The 12,500-nt window shown below is 50.1% G+C and overlaps 2 protein-coding genes across 2 annotated transcripts in view; one reads left to right on the top strand and one right to left on the bottom strand.

The window, feature by feature from the left end:
• Positions 1-3,849: 3,849 nt before the first annotated feature.
• On the top strand, positions 3,850-12,008 carry ccdc177 (coiled-coil domain containing 177). Its single transcript, XM_065947665.1, is given in 16 exon segments — positions 3,850-4,523; positions 5,268-5,405; positions 5,407-5,661; positions 5,663-5,719; positions 5,721-5,823; positions 5,826-6,436; positions 6,438-6,719; positions 6,721-6,753; positions 6,755-7,259; positions 7,262-7,402; positions 7,463-7,548; positions 7,551-7,688; positions 7,690-7,761; positions 7,763-7,903; positions 8,603-8,981; positions 11,477-12,008. Coding segments are annotated over 14 exon segments (2,625 nt in total). The 5' UTR covers positions 3,850-4,523; positions 5,268-5,279; the 3' UTR covers positions 8,678-8,981; positions 11,477-12,008.
• Positions 11,687-12,500, bottom strand: part of plekhd1 (pleckstrin homology domain containing, family D (with coiled-coil domains) member 1) — a 13,195-nt gene continuing 12,381 nt past the window's right edge. Inside the window, exon 13 of the mRNA XM_020660578.3 lies at positions 11,687-12,500. This exon is cut by the window's right edge and continues 617 nt beyond it. The gene's annotated coding sequence lies outside the window, so the exon portion shown is untranslated.

The raw sequence follows: 12,500 nt of genomic DNA on the forward strand, positions 1-12,500 counted from the left end.
TGATTGAATTAACAGCTCCGTCTCTGGGACCTTTTCCCCTTCCAGCGAGGAGGGGGGACCGTTCCTCACCCGCATGGGACCCCTGTAGGTCCCACAGAAGACAGAGCGGGAGCGGGAGGGGGACGGGATGGGACGGGGGGACGGGGGGCTGGAGAAAGCAAAGGGTCAGGAGGGGGGAGTTGTTGAAACTGTCCAGAAAACGTGTCCCTTTCTGTTGGCAAAGCGAGCCTGGAAATGTGAACTGGGGGGCAACCAGAGGTCTCAGTCTTCACAGGACCGGCGAGCTCCAGCAGGGCAGCGCAGAGAGAGAGGGAACGCCGGCCGTCCAGTCCTGCAGCAACTTTCTCACAATCTGACGCTCTGCTTTTATGTCACCCTTTGTTTTCTGCTTGTTTTGGTTCTCAGCCCACATAGTAATGATGAGGGAAAGATGCGTCTCTTTATGAAGGGTCGATCGTTCTCAAGGAAGTTTCCTGAACAGAAGTGAACTTCTCTCTATAAATATCCGTTCATTACTCGTTACCCCCCAACTGTGTTTGTCTTTATGCAGGTGCACAGTCCAACATGTTGAAGACTGAAATAACTTAAGAGTTTAAAGTCTCATGAAGAGGAAATAAAAAATCAATGCCTTTCTTACTGTTAAAATAACGGTTTTCACAAAATATGAAACTGAATAAAATAAATTATGTTTTTTATCTCAGGGAGATACAATAAGAGGATTGAATATTTACATGCTGCTGAGTCATGCAGCCAGAAGTGCTAAAATGGGTACTGCAGTCTAAATTCTAAACATCATAGAGAGCTGTCTCCCCCCTCCTCCTCTCTAGACTCGATGCTCACTCAGGTCACCATGTGGTGGACTCTGAAGCTTCAGTGTTTATCCAGCTCTGCATGGGTCTGTAAACCTTTCTGTGTTCTAACCTCTCTCCATTTTTCAAAGCATCTCCAATATTGATCCTAGTTTGAAGCACGTTTCTGCTCGTGGAGCTTATTAGAAACATGCAGAGGCTTTTTAGGTCGGGTACAATCACTTCTATCTGAACCACTTCTCTTGACCGCTTCCATCGCTGCAACACCTGTTGACCTGATAACTGCTCTCATATCTGACAAACCGAGGGGCGTCCAAAACGGCCGTGTGGGGGGGTGTCTTAAAAGCGCCTACCTTCTCTGGTCCAAACAAATCCAGAGCATTCAGGAGCAGAATCTAAAGTTAGAAGGAGGACATACTGGCTGCTGCATTGTTGTCAGAGAAGCCAGCACTTCAACATAGCATGTTTCCTTAATGATCAGAGAGTAAGATACCTTTATCATCTCACTCTCTACACAGCTCACTGGTCAAATATCAACAAAGGAGCCAAAAACATGGTTTAGTTTCTTTAATACAGGAAACATTTTCAGTTTTCCATATTCTATTTTAAATGTGATTTTATAGTTTAGTATAGATTTCAAAATGTTCTTTTCTAAGGGTGTAAGTTTTGAATTGTGCAGGTTTGTCTTGAGGTCCACAGAAAGTTTTCCTGTAAACGTATGAAACATTAAAGTTAACCAGGTTTTGTTCCTGTTCACTGGGAATCATATTTTTGTAAAGTTTAGACTGGTTCCCAGTATAAACCAGTATCATAGGGATTGTTCCAGACCCCTCAGCAGCCGCCAGGTTCAGCAGTGGTCTCCATGACTGCACAGAGCCGCTCACCTCTCGATGAACCCCCCGGTCCAGCTTCGGTGGTGGGGAGCATGCCCCGGAGTACCAAAAACAAAAACATAGAAATTCTGCCCAACATACCCCTGCACCAGTGAACTGTGCAGCCACCACGCCGTGCCCCCCCACCCCCCACCCCTCAGACCCCCATGCCCCCGGTTAACAAGCCAGCCAGCACGTTCCCTGTTGTCACTTGTTACACACTGTCCTCCTGATACGGCTGACGGGCGGGGCCAATTAAACTCGCACTGTTCCCCACACCGGGTCAGGAGTTTAGTGGGTCATCGTCACCATGAGAGAGTTATCTAATCCTGATCCAACTACCAGAACTGGACCCAACCAGACCAGTCCCTCTTTCAAAAACTAGACCAGTCCAACTTCAGGAAGTCTCTCTGAAACCACACAGACCGTCTTCAAAAGTCTCTGAATCCGACCAGTAGAAGAAAGTGTCTCTATTTTGAAGTTTTCCCAGAGTGTTCTGTATCTGACTAACACGACTCACATTAAGACACAAAGTCAGTAAAGTAGCCGTCATGATCTCTGATGTGTGGACGTCGACTCGACGCGTTCTTCTAATGTTTTTTATTTTCTTCTCTCGAGTCCGTCAGTCGTGTAAACTGAGCACGCTTCAGGTTCACATAAAGTCGTGCATGTGTTTTATTCTGACATCATGTCTAAGAGGTCACCGTGCTGAGGCCCGGTCCAGTCCTGGAGCAGTGTGAGTGCAGGTCAGCGGGGGAATGGGGGGGGGGGGGGGGGGGAGACATAAAGATGACATCCTCTCCATTAGGATGGAAAGATCTGAGAAACATATGTGATGTGCGATAACATTTTTCAATATGAATTTAAAATATTTATTTAATAGGGACAATGCAATTTAACATAATTTCAATACAAAGCATGAAACTGCTGCGCTGCATAAAGAGTATAGAGCTGTTGCTAAATATTACAATAACGATAAAAGTAGCCATAAATAAACAAAAATAAAGAGTTCCTAAATCTCTACCTGAGTCTCTTTGGCTCTCTGCTGTTCTTCATGTTTAATATAACTCCATGTGTTTGCAACATGTCACTTCCTGAATCCAAAATAAAACACTTTTTATTTTCTTCGACTTCTCGGGCACTAAAAACATCAAAAGGTAGCATTAGCTAGCGTTAGCTTCGTCTGACTGCGTCTAAACGGCCCTCCATCCAATGGGAGCAAAGTTCACATGCAGTGCGAGGAAGACGGCTCGACTTCGATGAAGGTCGACTTTAGTGTTGTGTTTATTGTGAAGGGTCGTATCGCCATAACGATAACATAGCGATTAACGGCTCATCCCCACTTTCTGTAAAATTTCAAATAATTATTCAATTAAGCAACGAACATTTAGACAAATAAACTCCGGTGTCAATCAGAGGAGGCGAGTAGTGTTTAAATAGTTTGGCGTCTAATAAGAGAAAAAGCAGAACGACACAAAAACTACAAAATGGACGACAACCTCTGACCAACGATGACACAGTAAAGCTCGCCTCTGAACGTGTAGCAGGTTAGCACGTTAGCACGCCGCTTTGCTAAGTTATATTGCATTTATTTAATTGATTGATTTCCTGATTTTGTACTCAGATATTCTTTCAGAGTGTGAGGTCACAGTTTCCTCGTCTTTCTGTCTTTGTGACGAGTTTGTTTGAAAAGAATTAAAAGCCCGCCTCGTGTTGACGCCTGTCCCTATAAGGCGTTATGACCTCACAGCCTCCAGCAGCAGCTCGTGACGGAGACGTTCACACGACTTCATCGCTTCATTCAAATCTGAAACTCAAGAACAAACTGAGAAATGTTCCTGAGTTTCATTTCTCTGAAGGAATGATGAGAAGTTAAAGAAAGAAAGAAACTCCTGTTTGAAAGTTTTTTATTTCTTCATGTCGAGGTAAGAAACTGAAGTTCAAGTCTTCTCCTCAGCAGCTGATTGGCTGCCCACGCCCCTCAGACTACAGAATCTGTAGTATCACAGCGCCCTCTAGTGGCCACTCTGAGCACGTACAGTTTGTTTCATTTCACGGTGGGGGGTGGCAGCAGTTTCATGCGGTGATCTGCCTCCTGATTGGTCACAGATTAAATCATCTTTAATGTGAAGGATCACCTCTCATCCTCACGAGATACTTCATGTTTTAATATGTTTAATTTAGTTTGTTTTAAAATCAATAAATATTTAATGTTTCCTTGAAGACATTCCTCCTCTATAGTTATTTACGTGTGTGTGTGTGTGTGTGTGTGTGTGTGTGTGTGTGTGTGTGTGTGTGTGTGTGTGTGTGTGTGTTGGATCAGGCTTCATTCTGAAGGTTAACTCTCTTCAGGTTTCCGTTTTGTTCCACCTTAAATCTTGTTTCGTGGTCTGTGCAGGCGCTTGGTTAATTGCACCATGCAGCCAGTTTTGTTTTGCATATTTGCCGAGGCGGGCGGAGCTAAGGAGGCGGGGATGGAGGGATGCTGCTGAGGAGAAAGCAGGTGGAGACCGCGGATGTTTACGGGATACACTTTGCAGAGGGAGGCTCACAGGAAGCTCGAGAGCAGATTTTTCTTTTCCGTCGTGAAGATTAAACATTTCTCTTTCTGTGCACAGACCCGAGCTGCTCTGCTGCTGCTGTAACACCGACCGGCTGAGGAACGATCCATCTGCCTGCCTGTCTGTCTGTCTGTCTGTCTGTCGCTGCAGGTTACGACGATGTGATGCTCCATCGAAAAGGCTTTTCCCCTGAAACCTGATATTATGCGGGGAGCAAGGGGCGCTGCACGGATTACAGGGGAACAAAGCGACGCTTTAGAAAAGCTTTTACAAACTGGCAGGTTAGTGGATGAAATACAAACAAATCCACATCTACATAAATGTGCACAACATGTTTATTATGTTATATGTTTAGTAATAGAAGAAACAGAGGACACATCTGTGTTTCACATCGATCAGGACTCTGTGCTGATCCGGATCAGAGCAGGCCTCTCCTGTTAGGGAGCTGTGAGTCCATGATGGTGGGCAGAGAGGCTTGTTTATCATTCAAGTGTTTCATTTCAAGCCTTTACTATAAAGCAGTTAATAAAAGATGAGGAAGGGTCTGCTCTGGATTAGGATGCAGAGTGATGTAGAGTGAAGTAATCAGATTCTCTCAGCCCAGTAACTCTGCCAAAAATAGATCCTCTATTAGAGGACTTGGTGCTTCTTCATGTGTTATGTCACTTCCCCTGAAGGGAGGATGTCTCATCTGTAGTCACAATCTGTGCATGAATATCCCCCCCACACACACACACACACACACACACACACACACACACACACACACACACACACACACAGACCGACAGACCGCATCTCTCTCTAAGCTCTTCACTGAACGCTTGTAATCCTCTAATTCAAAACTCTTCCTCTGTTTCATCCCCTCATGTATCATAACCCCCCCTCCATTGACCCCCCCCTCCATTGATCCCCCCCCCCCCCCTCCATTGACCCCCCCCCCCTCCATTGATCCCCCCCCCCTCCATTGACCACCCCCCCCCTCCATTGACCCCCCCCCATTGATCCCCCCCCTCTACTTTCAGTATTCGCCAACTATGGTTGACCCCTCGGAGGCCGATGAGCAGACTAAGTGTAAAGGCCCGCAGCCTCGCCCCCCCCCCACCGTGGTCTCTGAAGACCCCCGGCTGCCGGATCAGGCGGACGGCACGACGACAGAGGAGGGATGGGGACGCCGGTTTTGAGACTCCTCCCACCGGCAGTTCTGAGCCGAGCCCCTGCACACACCGCCGCTTTCTCCGCCGGGACCGGACCCCGCCGCTCATCGGGGGGCTCCGCCTCAGCAACCACAGACTCAGACGGACAAAGACCCCGCCCCCAAAGTTACACCTGGACCTGTACAACTTCGACTCGCCGGCCGCCGAGGGGAGCCGCTACGTGCTGACGAGCCCCCGCTCTCTGGAGGCGTGCGCTCGCTGCGGGGGTCAAACCCGTGGAGCTGCTGTCCCGCCCGCTCGCCGACTTCGCCCGTGAGGCGCACCGGGCGCTCCATGCGCGTGGCGACCGGTCTGTTCGAGGTCTACGAGAGGGACCGGCACGCCAAGCTGAGGCAGTGCAGGGAGGAGAGAGAGAGGATCATCAGGGAGAGAAACGCCGGATCCTGCAGGCAGCGGTGAACAACAACGGCGCCGCGTCATCGTCCTCTGTGGAGCCGCAGCACAAAGCCGCCTCAGGATCCACGCTGTCCCCAAAATCTGGACCGGTGACCTCCAGCTCGGCGCCGGAGTCTGGAGCGTCCTCTAGATCGACCTCATCGGGTCAAACCTCCAAAACGACCACGGCTCTTTTACCTAAAGCGTCCTCCTCCGGTTTCAGTACCTCGTCAAAATTTGCCAATTCAGGATCGACTCCGTCCTCAAAAACGGGTTCAACGACCTCCAAGCTGCCGTCGTATCGAGGCGGTTTGTCATCGTCTGAACAGGTTAAGAATGCTCGCCCTCTCTCGTCTGGCCCGCCGCCTGTCGTCAGGAAGTCCTCAGGCGGTAAAACCTCGAACACGTTCCCCAGATCGACGCCCAAACTTCCCGCCTTCCCCCGAGCTAACTCCACGTTAACGTCCTCTGTGTCCAAACCTGCGGCTCAGGGCCCCAGCAGGCCTCTGAACGGCCTGACGGGGGGACCGGCCTCCCAGCACAACGGCCATCTTGCATTACACGCTAAGGGGCGTGGGAAAAGCCACTCGTTGGAGTCCCTGCCAGCGGAGGGTCGACCCGGTCTGCTCCTCCACCTCCACCATCACCACCACCACGTGCACCTCCTCCGAGTCGGGTAACTCCTCCTCCTACAGCTGGGATGGCGCCCGGGATCACTGGGCCAAGTTCTCCAGTCCCCGCGCTCGCACCATGGCCACGTTCAACTCCCTGATGGGCCGCAGCCTCAGCCTGGGCGACCTCAGCCACTCCCTGCAGACCACCCAGAAGGTGGAGCGCATCGTGAGGGAGGTGAAGCGCCGCGGCCTGAAGGCGGTGTCGGAGCGCGGACAGGAAGATCGCCGCCCTGATGCTGGCGAGGGTACCAGGAGGAAGACATCATGAGTCAGACCCGCTACGTGGCTCACCTGCAGTGGGACAGCGAGCGCCGGATGGACGAGCTGAGGCGCGAGCAGGAGGACCGGGAGAAGCAGAGGGCGGTGCTGGAGTGTCAGCGGGTGTGGCAGACGCAGGTGACCACGCGCCAACGGAGACTCAGCAGCAGGAGCGCCAGTCCGGCGGCGGCGAAGATGAGGCAGGCGGAGGAGAGCGAGGAGCGCTGGAGGGAGCTCTCGGAGCAGCAGGAGCGAGGCCGCCTGCAGAGGCTGCAGCAGGCGGCGCGCGAGGAGAAGCACAAGAAGGCGCTGCAGGAGCAGAACCTGAAGGCGCTGGAGGAGGAGCGGGCGGCCATGTTGGAACAGGAGCGCCTGCTGCTGAAGGAGAAGCTCACCATGGCCGAGCTGAAGAGGCAGAGAAGGAGCACCAGGGGCAGGAGGACGCCGGGGCCTGAACAAGGCGAGAAGAGACGCCACGCCGCCCATCAGGAGATCGCCGACGAGAGCCGAGGAGGAGGAGACGAGGCCGAGCCGGCGACCTCAGCAGAGAGATCGCCGCGCGACGAGGAGAAGCTACGAGCGAGGAGGCTGGAGAGAGGAGAAGAGCCAGGAGCTGGAGAAGGACGAAGCAGCATCGTCTCTGAGGCGGAGAAGGAGCCAGACGTGAGAGCGGCCTAGGCGCGAGGAGAAGGCAAGGCGAGGAGCAGCAGATCGAGGCTCTGGAGGCGCGGGCGAAGGAGGCGAGAAACGTGGCAGCAAGGACGACCCTGGTGGCGGCGGATGGAGGGCGGAAGAGAAGGCGCAGCGGGCTGGTCGGAGGCTGGGCAGGAGCCGGCGAAGGAGCGTCGCAGAGACCGAGGGTGACAGGAGCGCGTGAGAGGAGGAGAAGCAGAGGCGCCTGGAGCTGCTGCAGTCCATCGACGAGGAAGCTGGAGAAGAGCGAGCAGATCTTCAAGGAGAAGAGGGCGGTGCTGGAGAGCGCTCGCTCCGTGGCCCCGGGCGTCGTTTCACGTACGAGACAAAGTGCGGGAGGAGACGAACATGCGTACTTTTGATAAAATGGCTCTGGAGGCTCAGCTCAAAGCCAGCCTGGACGACAAATAAAACCTGACTTCCTGTCGGGACTTCTGTTCATGTGCTCGCCCGTCACTGTGGCGCTCATCAGCCAATAGCTTTACTCCCGTTTTCCCCATAAGTGTTTTTTTTCCCATAATTCTCTTTTACTAAACGTCCAATCAGAGCAAACCAAAACATTTTCTATCACGGATGAAACGAGACGAGAACCTAAAGACAGAAATCAAAACTGAGGAAACAAACAGAAGAGAGAGAGAGCAACACAATCCTCTCTCTCTCTCTCTCTCTCTCTCTCTCTCTCTCTCTCTCTCTCCCTCTCTCTCTCTCTCCCTCTCTCTCTCTTTTGCCCTCTCTCTCTCTCACTCTCTCTCTCTCACTCTCTCTCCCTCTCTCTTCCCTCTCTCTCGCCCTCTCTCTCTCTCTTTTGCCCTCTCTCTCTCTCTCTCTCTCTCTCTCTCACACTCTTTCTCTCTCTCTCTCACTCTCTTTCTCTCTCTTTCTCTCACTCTCTTTCTCTCTCTCTCCTCTCCTCTTTTGCCCTCTCTCTCTCTCTCTCTCTCTCTCACTCTCTCTCCCTCTCTTTTGCCCTCTCTCTCTCTCTCTCTCTCTCTCTCTCTCTCACACTCTCTCTCTCTCTCTCTCACCCTCTCTCTCTCTCTTTTGCCCTCTCTCTCTCTCTCTCTCACTCTCTTTCTCTCTCTCTCTCTCACTCTCTCTCCCTCTCTCTCGCCCTCTCTCTCTCTCTTTTGCCCTCTGCTCCAGCTATCTGAAAGCGTTGCAGGAATGAAAAGAGTCATTGTTTACCAGGAAGCACAACTCCATGACAACTGCACTTAGAGAGAGAGAAGTCTGTGAGGGGAGAATAAGAGCAAAGTGTCCTCTGGATCTTTTCTACACAAAGCGTGGAAGTGAAGCCTCCAGCTGGACACGTGCAACGCTGACATTGCAGCACAGGAGGGCTGTGCTGAGGAAGCATCAGCAGGACTGTTCTCCCTCCCTCTTCCTCACCTCGAGGACCCCCCCCCCCATGTCTCTCCTCATCATGTCACATTACAGGAAATATTGAACTCCTCCGAGAGACGGCCACCTCTCGACTCCGCTGCAGTCGTCTGTTTCCTGGTGACCGAGTCAAGGTCGGCAGGTACAACATTTTATTGCTTTTACAGGTTCTGCTTTAACCCCCCCCCCCCCCCGATCAAGCTGACCCCAAACTCACCAGGACAGAATGTTTGAAAAATGCTTTTTACTGTCGAGCCGCCCTGCAGGCCAGCAGCGAGCTTTAAGGACCTCTGGCTGCGTTAATCCCACAATCTCTCAGATTAAATAAAAGAGATATGCACATGGGATTCTGCCCTCTGATGTAGGTGTTGCCATAGCGATAGAAATCAGGATGGAGCATGGGAAATGTGAGCAGAGATGGGGGTGTGTGGGAACATGAGGGGGCGTCTCTCTGGCGGTTTCTACAGAGTCATAGGCGTGACATCATCATGATGTTTAATCAAACAGCAAATTACATGGAAATAAAAGTTCTTATCACATTTCATTTATCCTAAAACTTGTCTTTGTAGCTCAGTAATATGATATAAATACAGAGCGGCTGTGGCTCAGTGGTAGGTCGTCTCTGAACTGGAAGGTCGGTGGTTCGATCTCCAGTTTTCGATGTGTCCTTGGGAAAGACACTTCACCACTAGTAGCTCCTTTGTGTTTCTGGATGAGTGAATACTGATGCTTACTTTACAGATTGATTCTTTGTTATGACACTTTTATGATTCCATATTCTTCACATCTGAGCGCTGCGGAGAAGTTACTGCAGCAGGCGTCGTCCTCTGATGTCGTTCAGGGACAAATCCTTTAAACCCGTCACCTACATGCCCCCCCATCCCCTCGCTGTGCCCTCATTTTCCCCTCGCTGTCCCCCCCCTGTCCCCTCGCTGTCCCCCTTCTGTCCCCCCCTGTCCCTGGGGGGGACAGGATGGGACAACGAGGGAACAGCGTAGGGGATGGGGGGGCTGTCCCCCTCCTGTCCCCTCGCTGTCCCCCCCTGTCCCCCCCTGTCCCTGTTGTGATTTTCTGGGGGGGACAGAAGGGGGACAGCGAGGGGAAAACGAGGGCACAGCGAGGGGATGGGGGGGGCATGTAGGTGACGGGTTTAAAGGATTTCTCCCTGAACGACATCAGAGGACGACGCCTGCTGCAGTAAATTCTCCGCAGCGCTCAGATGTGAAGAATATGGAATCATAAAAGACCCCTGTCCCTGCAGCTCCGGCTGAGGTCGATGGTTTCAGAGTAAAATCCAGGATGAGTTAGAAAGTCAGCTTATAGAGCAGCAGAGCGCTGACAGGCTTACAGACTGACTGAGCCTGGCTGTTCTCAGCAGATAATCGGGGGGGGGGGGGGGGGGTGATGTAAGGTTAGAGGCATGAGGTAGCAGATTTAGAGCTGCTTAGGACGCTGAATGAGGGCTCTAAAAAAAAGATGTTTCTAAATGTACCAACATCATAAAGTCAGTGATGGATACCTGGAGGTTTGTAGGTCAAATGGATGAAACAGTCGATCAGGGAGATAAAGGAGGAGCTAACCTGCAGGGTGAGACGAGTTTATACTGACAATATCAACTTCCTGTTGTTCTGAAAATCTCACCAAACTCAAGTCGAGTGAAAGGTGAATCTCAAGGTTTTTAATGACCTATAGGCAGGTCTGAAATGAACACCCGCCAAGGTCTGAAGTACTTTGTTGTTTGATCCAGCAGAGGGCGCTCTCAGCTTAACATGACCATTACATACACTCCTGACGTCAGTAAATGAGACGGTAATGTTGAGGCTAAAAGTAACGGGGACGTGATTCAGGAGATGTAAACTGACATGAGGAGACAGCAGCTCACTGATTGGTGGAGAGACACAAGGTCACTACACGCCCATGTGTTCAAACATTACCGCGTCTTATTCTAAATTTATTCAAAGTTTTTTAATTGAGAGGCTACAGTCCTCAAAGCTCTGTGATTATTCACACTTCAATATAATATAAATCAAGTATCTCCTCTGAAAATAACTCTGTGAGTCATGACTGTCTACAATGGCTGTAACACCCGAGTCCCACTGTCTGTGATGTTTTCAGAGTTTTCAGAGTCCTATCTTCACTTTGTTTACATCGCCAGGACGGCCGGCTGACTCCTCCCCTCGTGTATAAAAGTTGTTTAATTGAGGGACTAGAGAAAAGAAGAATAACATACTGTACTCACTGCTTAACTGTGTTTCTAGATCACGCTCATTTCAGGTAAATTTACATGCAGTGTGAAGATACCAGCAGAATAAAGATCACTAGCATTAGCATGCTAACACAACAATGCAGCGCCAGTTGTTTTGGTTTCATGCTGGTGCTCAAGGGCGACATCTGCTGGATCAAAAAATCACATATAAAGCCTTTAAACTAACTCATCCTTCCAGAGAGATGTAACATCATCAATAAAAATCTTTAAAGGAAGACAGAATTAAAACTTCAGAGTTAACGTTAACGAGCACCATGTGTGCAGTATGATACAGTATGTGAATCTTTACTCCTCTTCCTGCATCTTTTATTCTTTTCTCCTCCTGCTTCTTTCTCTCCCGACACTCATCACCTTTCATTCCCTCCCTGCAGGTCGAGGAGACGAGACGGAGCTGACGCTGTAAGAGCTAAACTTCATCACACACTGAAGGTTTCTCCTCTTCTTCCTCCTGTGAGGACGAAAACATCCATATCAAGACTTTCAAGTCGTTTAAATCGAGTGCCATCACTTATTGTGCTGCTGAGAACTGAACCCCCACGTGAACCTCCGGCCTTTAACCTGCAGAAATGAACAGACATGTACGAGGTTCAAACACAGCTTTATTAGCATCGAGGCAATTTGTTGAGTCCAGAATACGTTCCCTCCTCTCTCACCCTTACATGTGGACTTCCTCTTCTTCTTCATCATTAGTTACAGAGTCATGTGTACATTATCATACAAACGCTTGCGTGAGTGAATTACATGGAGTTGCTTCGCGGAGAACAGATTTTTTTTGTTTTGTAGCAATAATGAAATGGTCAAGCTCAACATCAAGACGCACGTGTGTGAGTTCTTTGTTTTTCATCAAACGTCAGTGACAGTGAAGGAAACCATCTGTGCAAACAATAAAAACATTTTACAAGATGTGTTAGCATCGTCTGTGCTATCTGCTACTATATACTGTAAAACACTCGGTAGGTGAACAGTCGAAGAAATGAATTATTGCAATGACCTGTTGTTACTGTTTCTCTTAAAGGTCACATATCCTCCTCCTCCTCTTCAGTTTAAATAAGTCTCAGAGCTCCTCAAAACATGTGTGTGAAGTTTCTTGTTCTGAATCCACTCTGATCCTGTATTTGATCATGTCTATAAACCCCTCTATTTCAGCCCTGCTCAGAACAGGCTGTTTCTGTGTCTGTACCTTTAAATATGTAAATGAGCTGTGTCTGACCACGCCCCCTCTCTGGAAGGGCTTGGGTGTACTTGGTCTTTCTCGCTCCATGTCCTATTGTTTACGGTGAGAAGGCAGACTCAGAGGGCAGAACAAACACCTAGCTGTGGGAGTGTCACCCACCTGGGGGAGGGGCTACTGCCCTTTGTGATGTCATGAAGGGAAAATCTCCAAACAGCCTGTTT

This window comes from Labrus bergylta, chromosome 18 (assembly GCF_963930695.1).
Source record: "Labrus bergylta chromosome 18, fLabBer1.1, whole genome shotgun sequence".
NCBI lineage: Eukaryota > Metazoa > Chordata > Actinopteri > Labriformes > Labridae > Labrus > Labrus bergylta.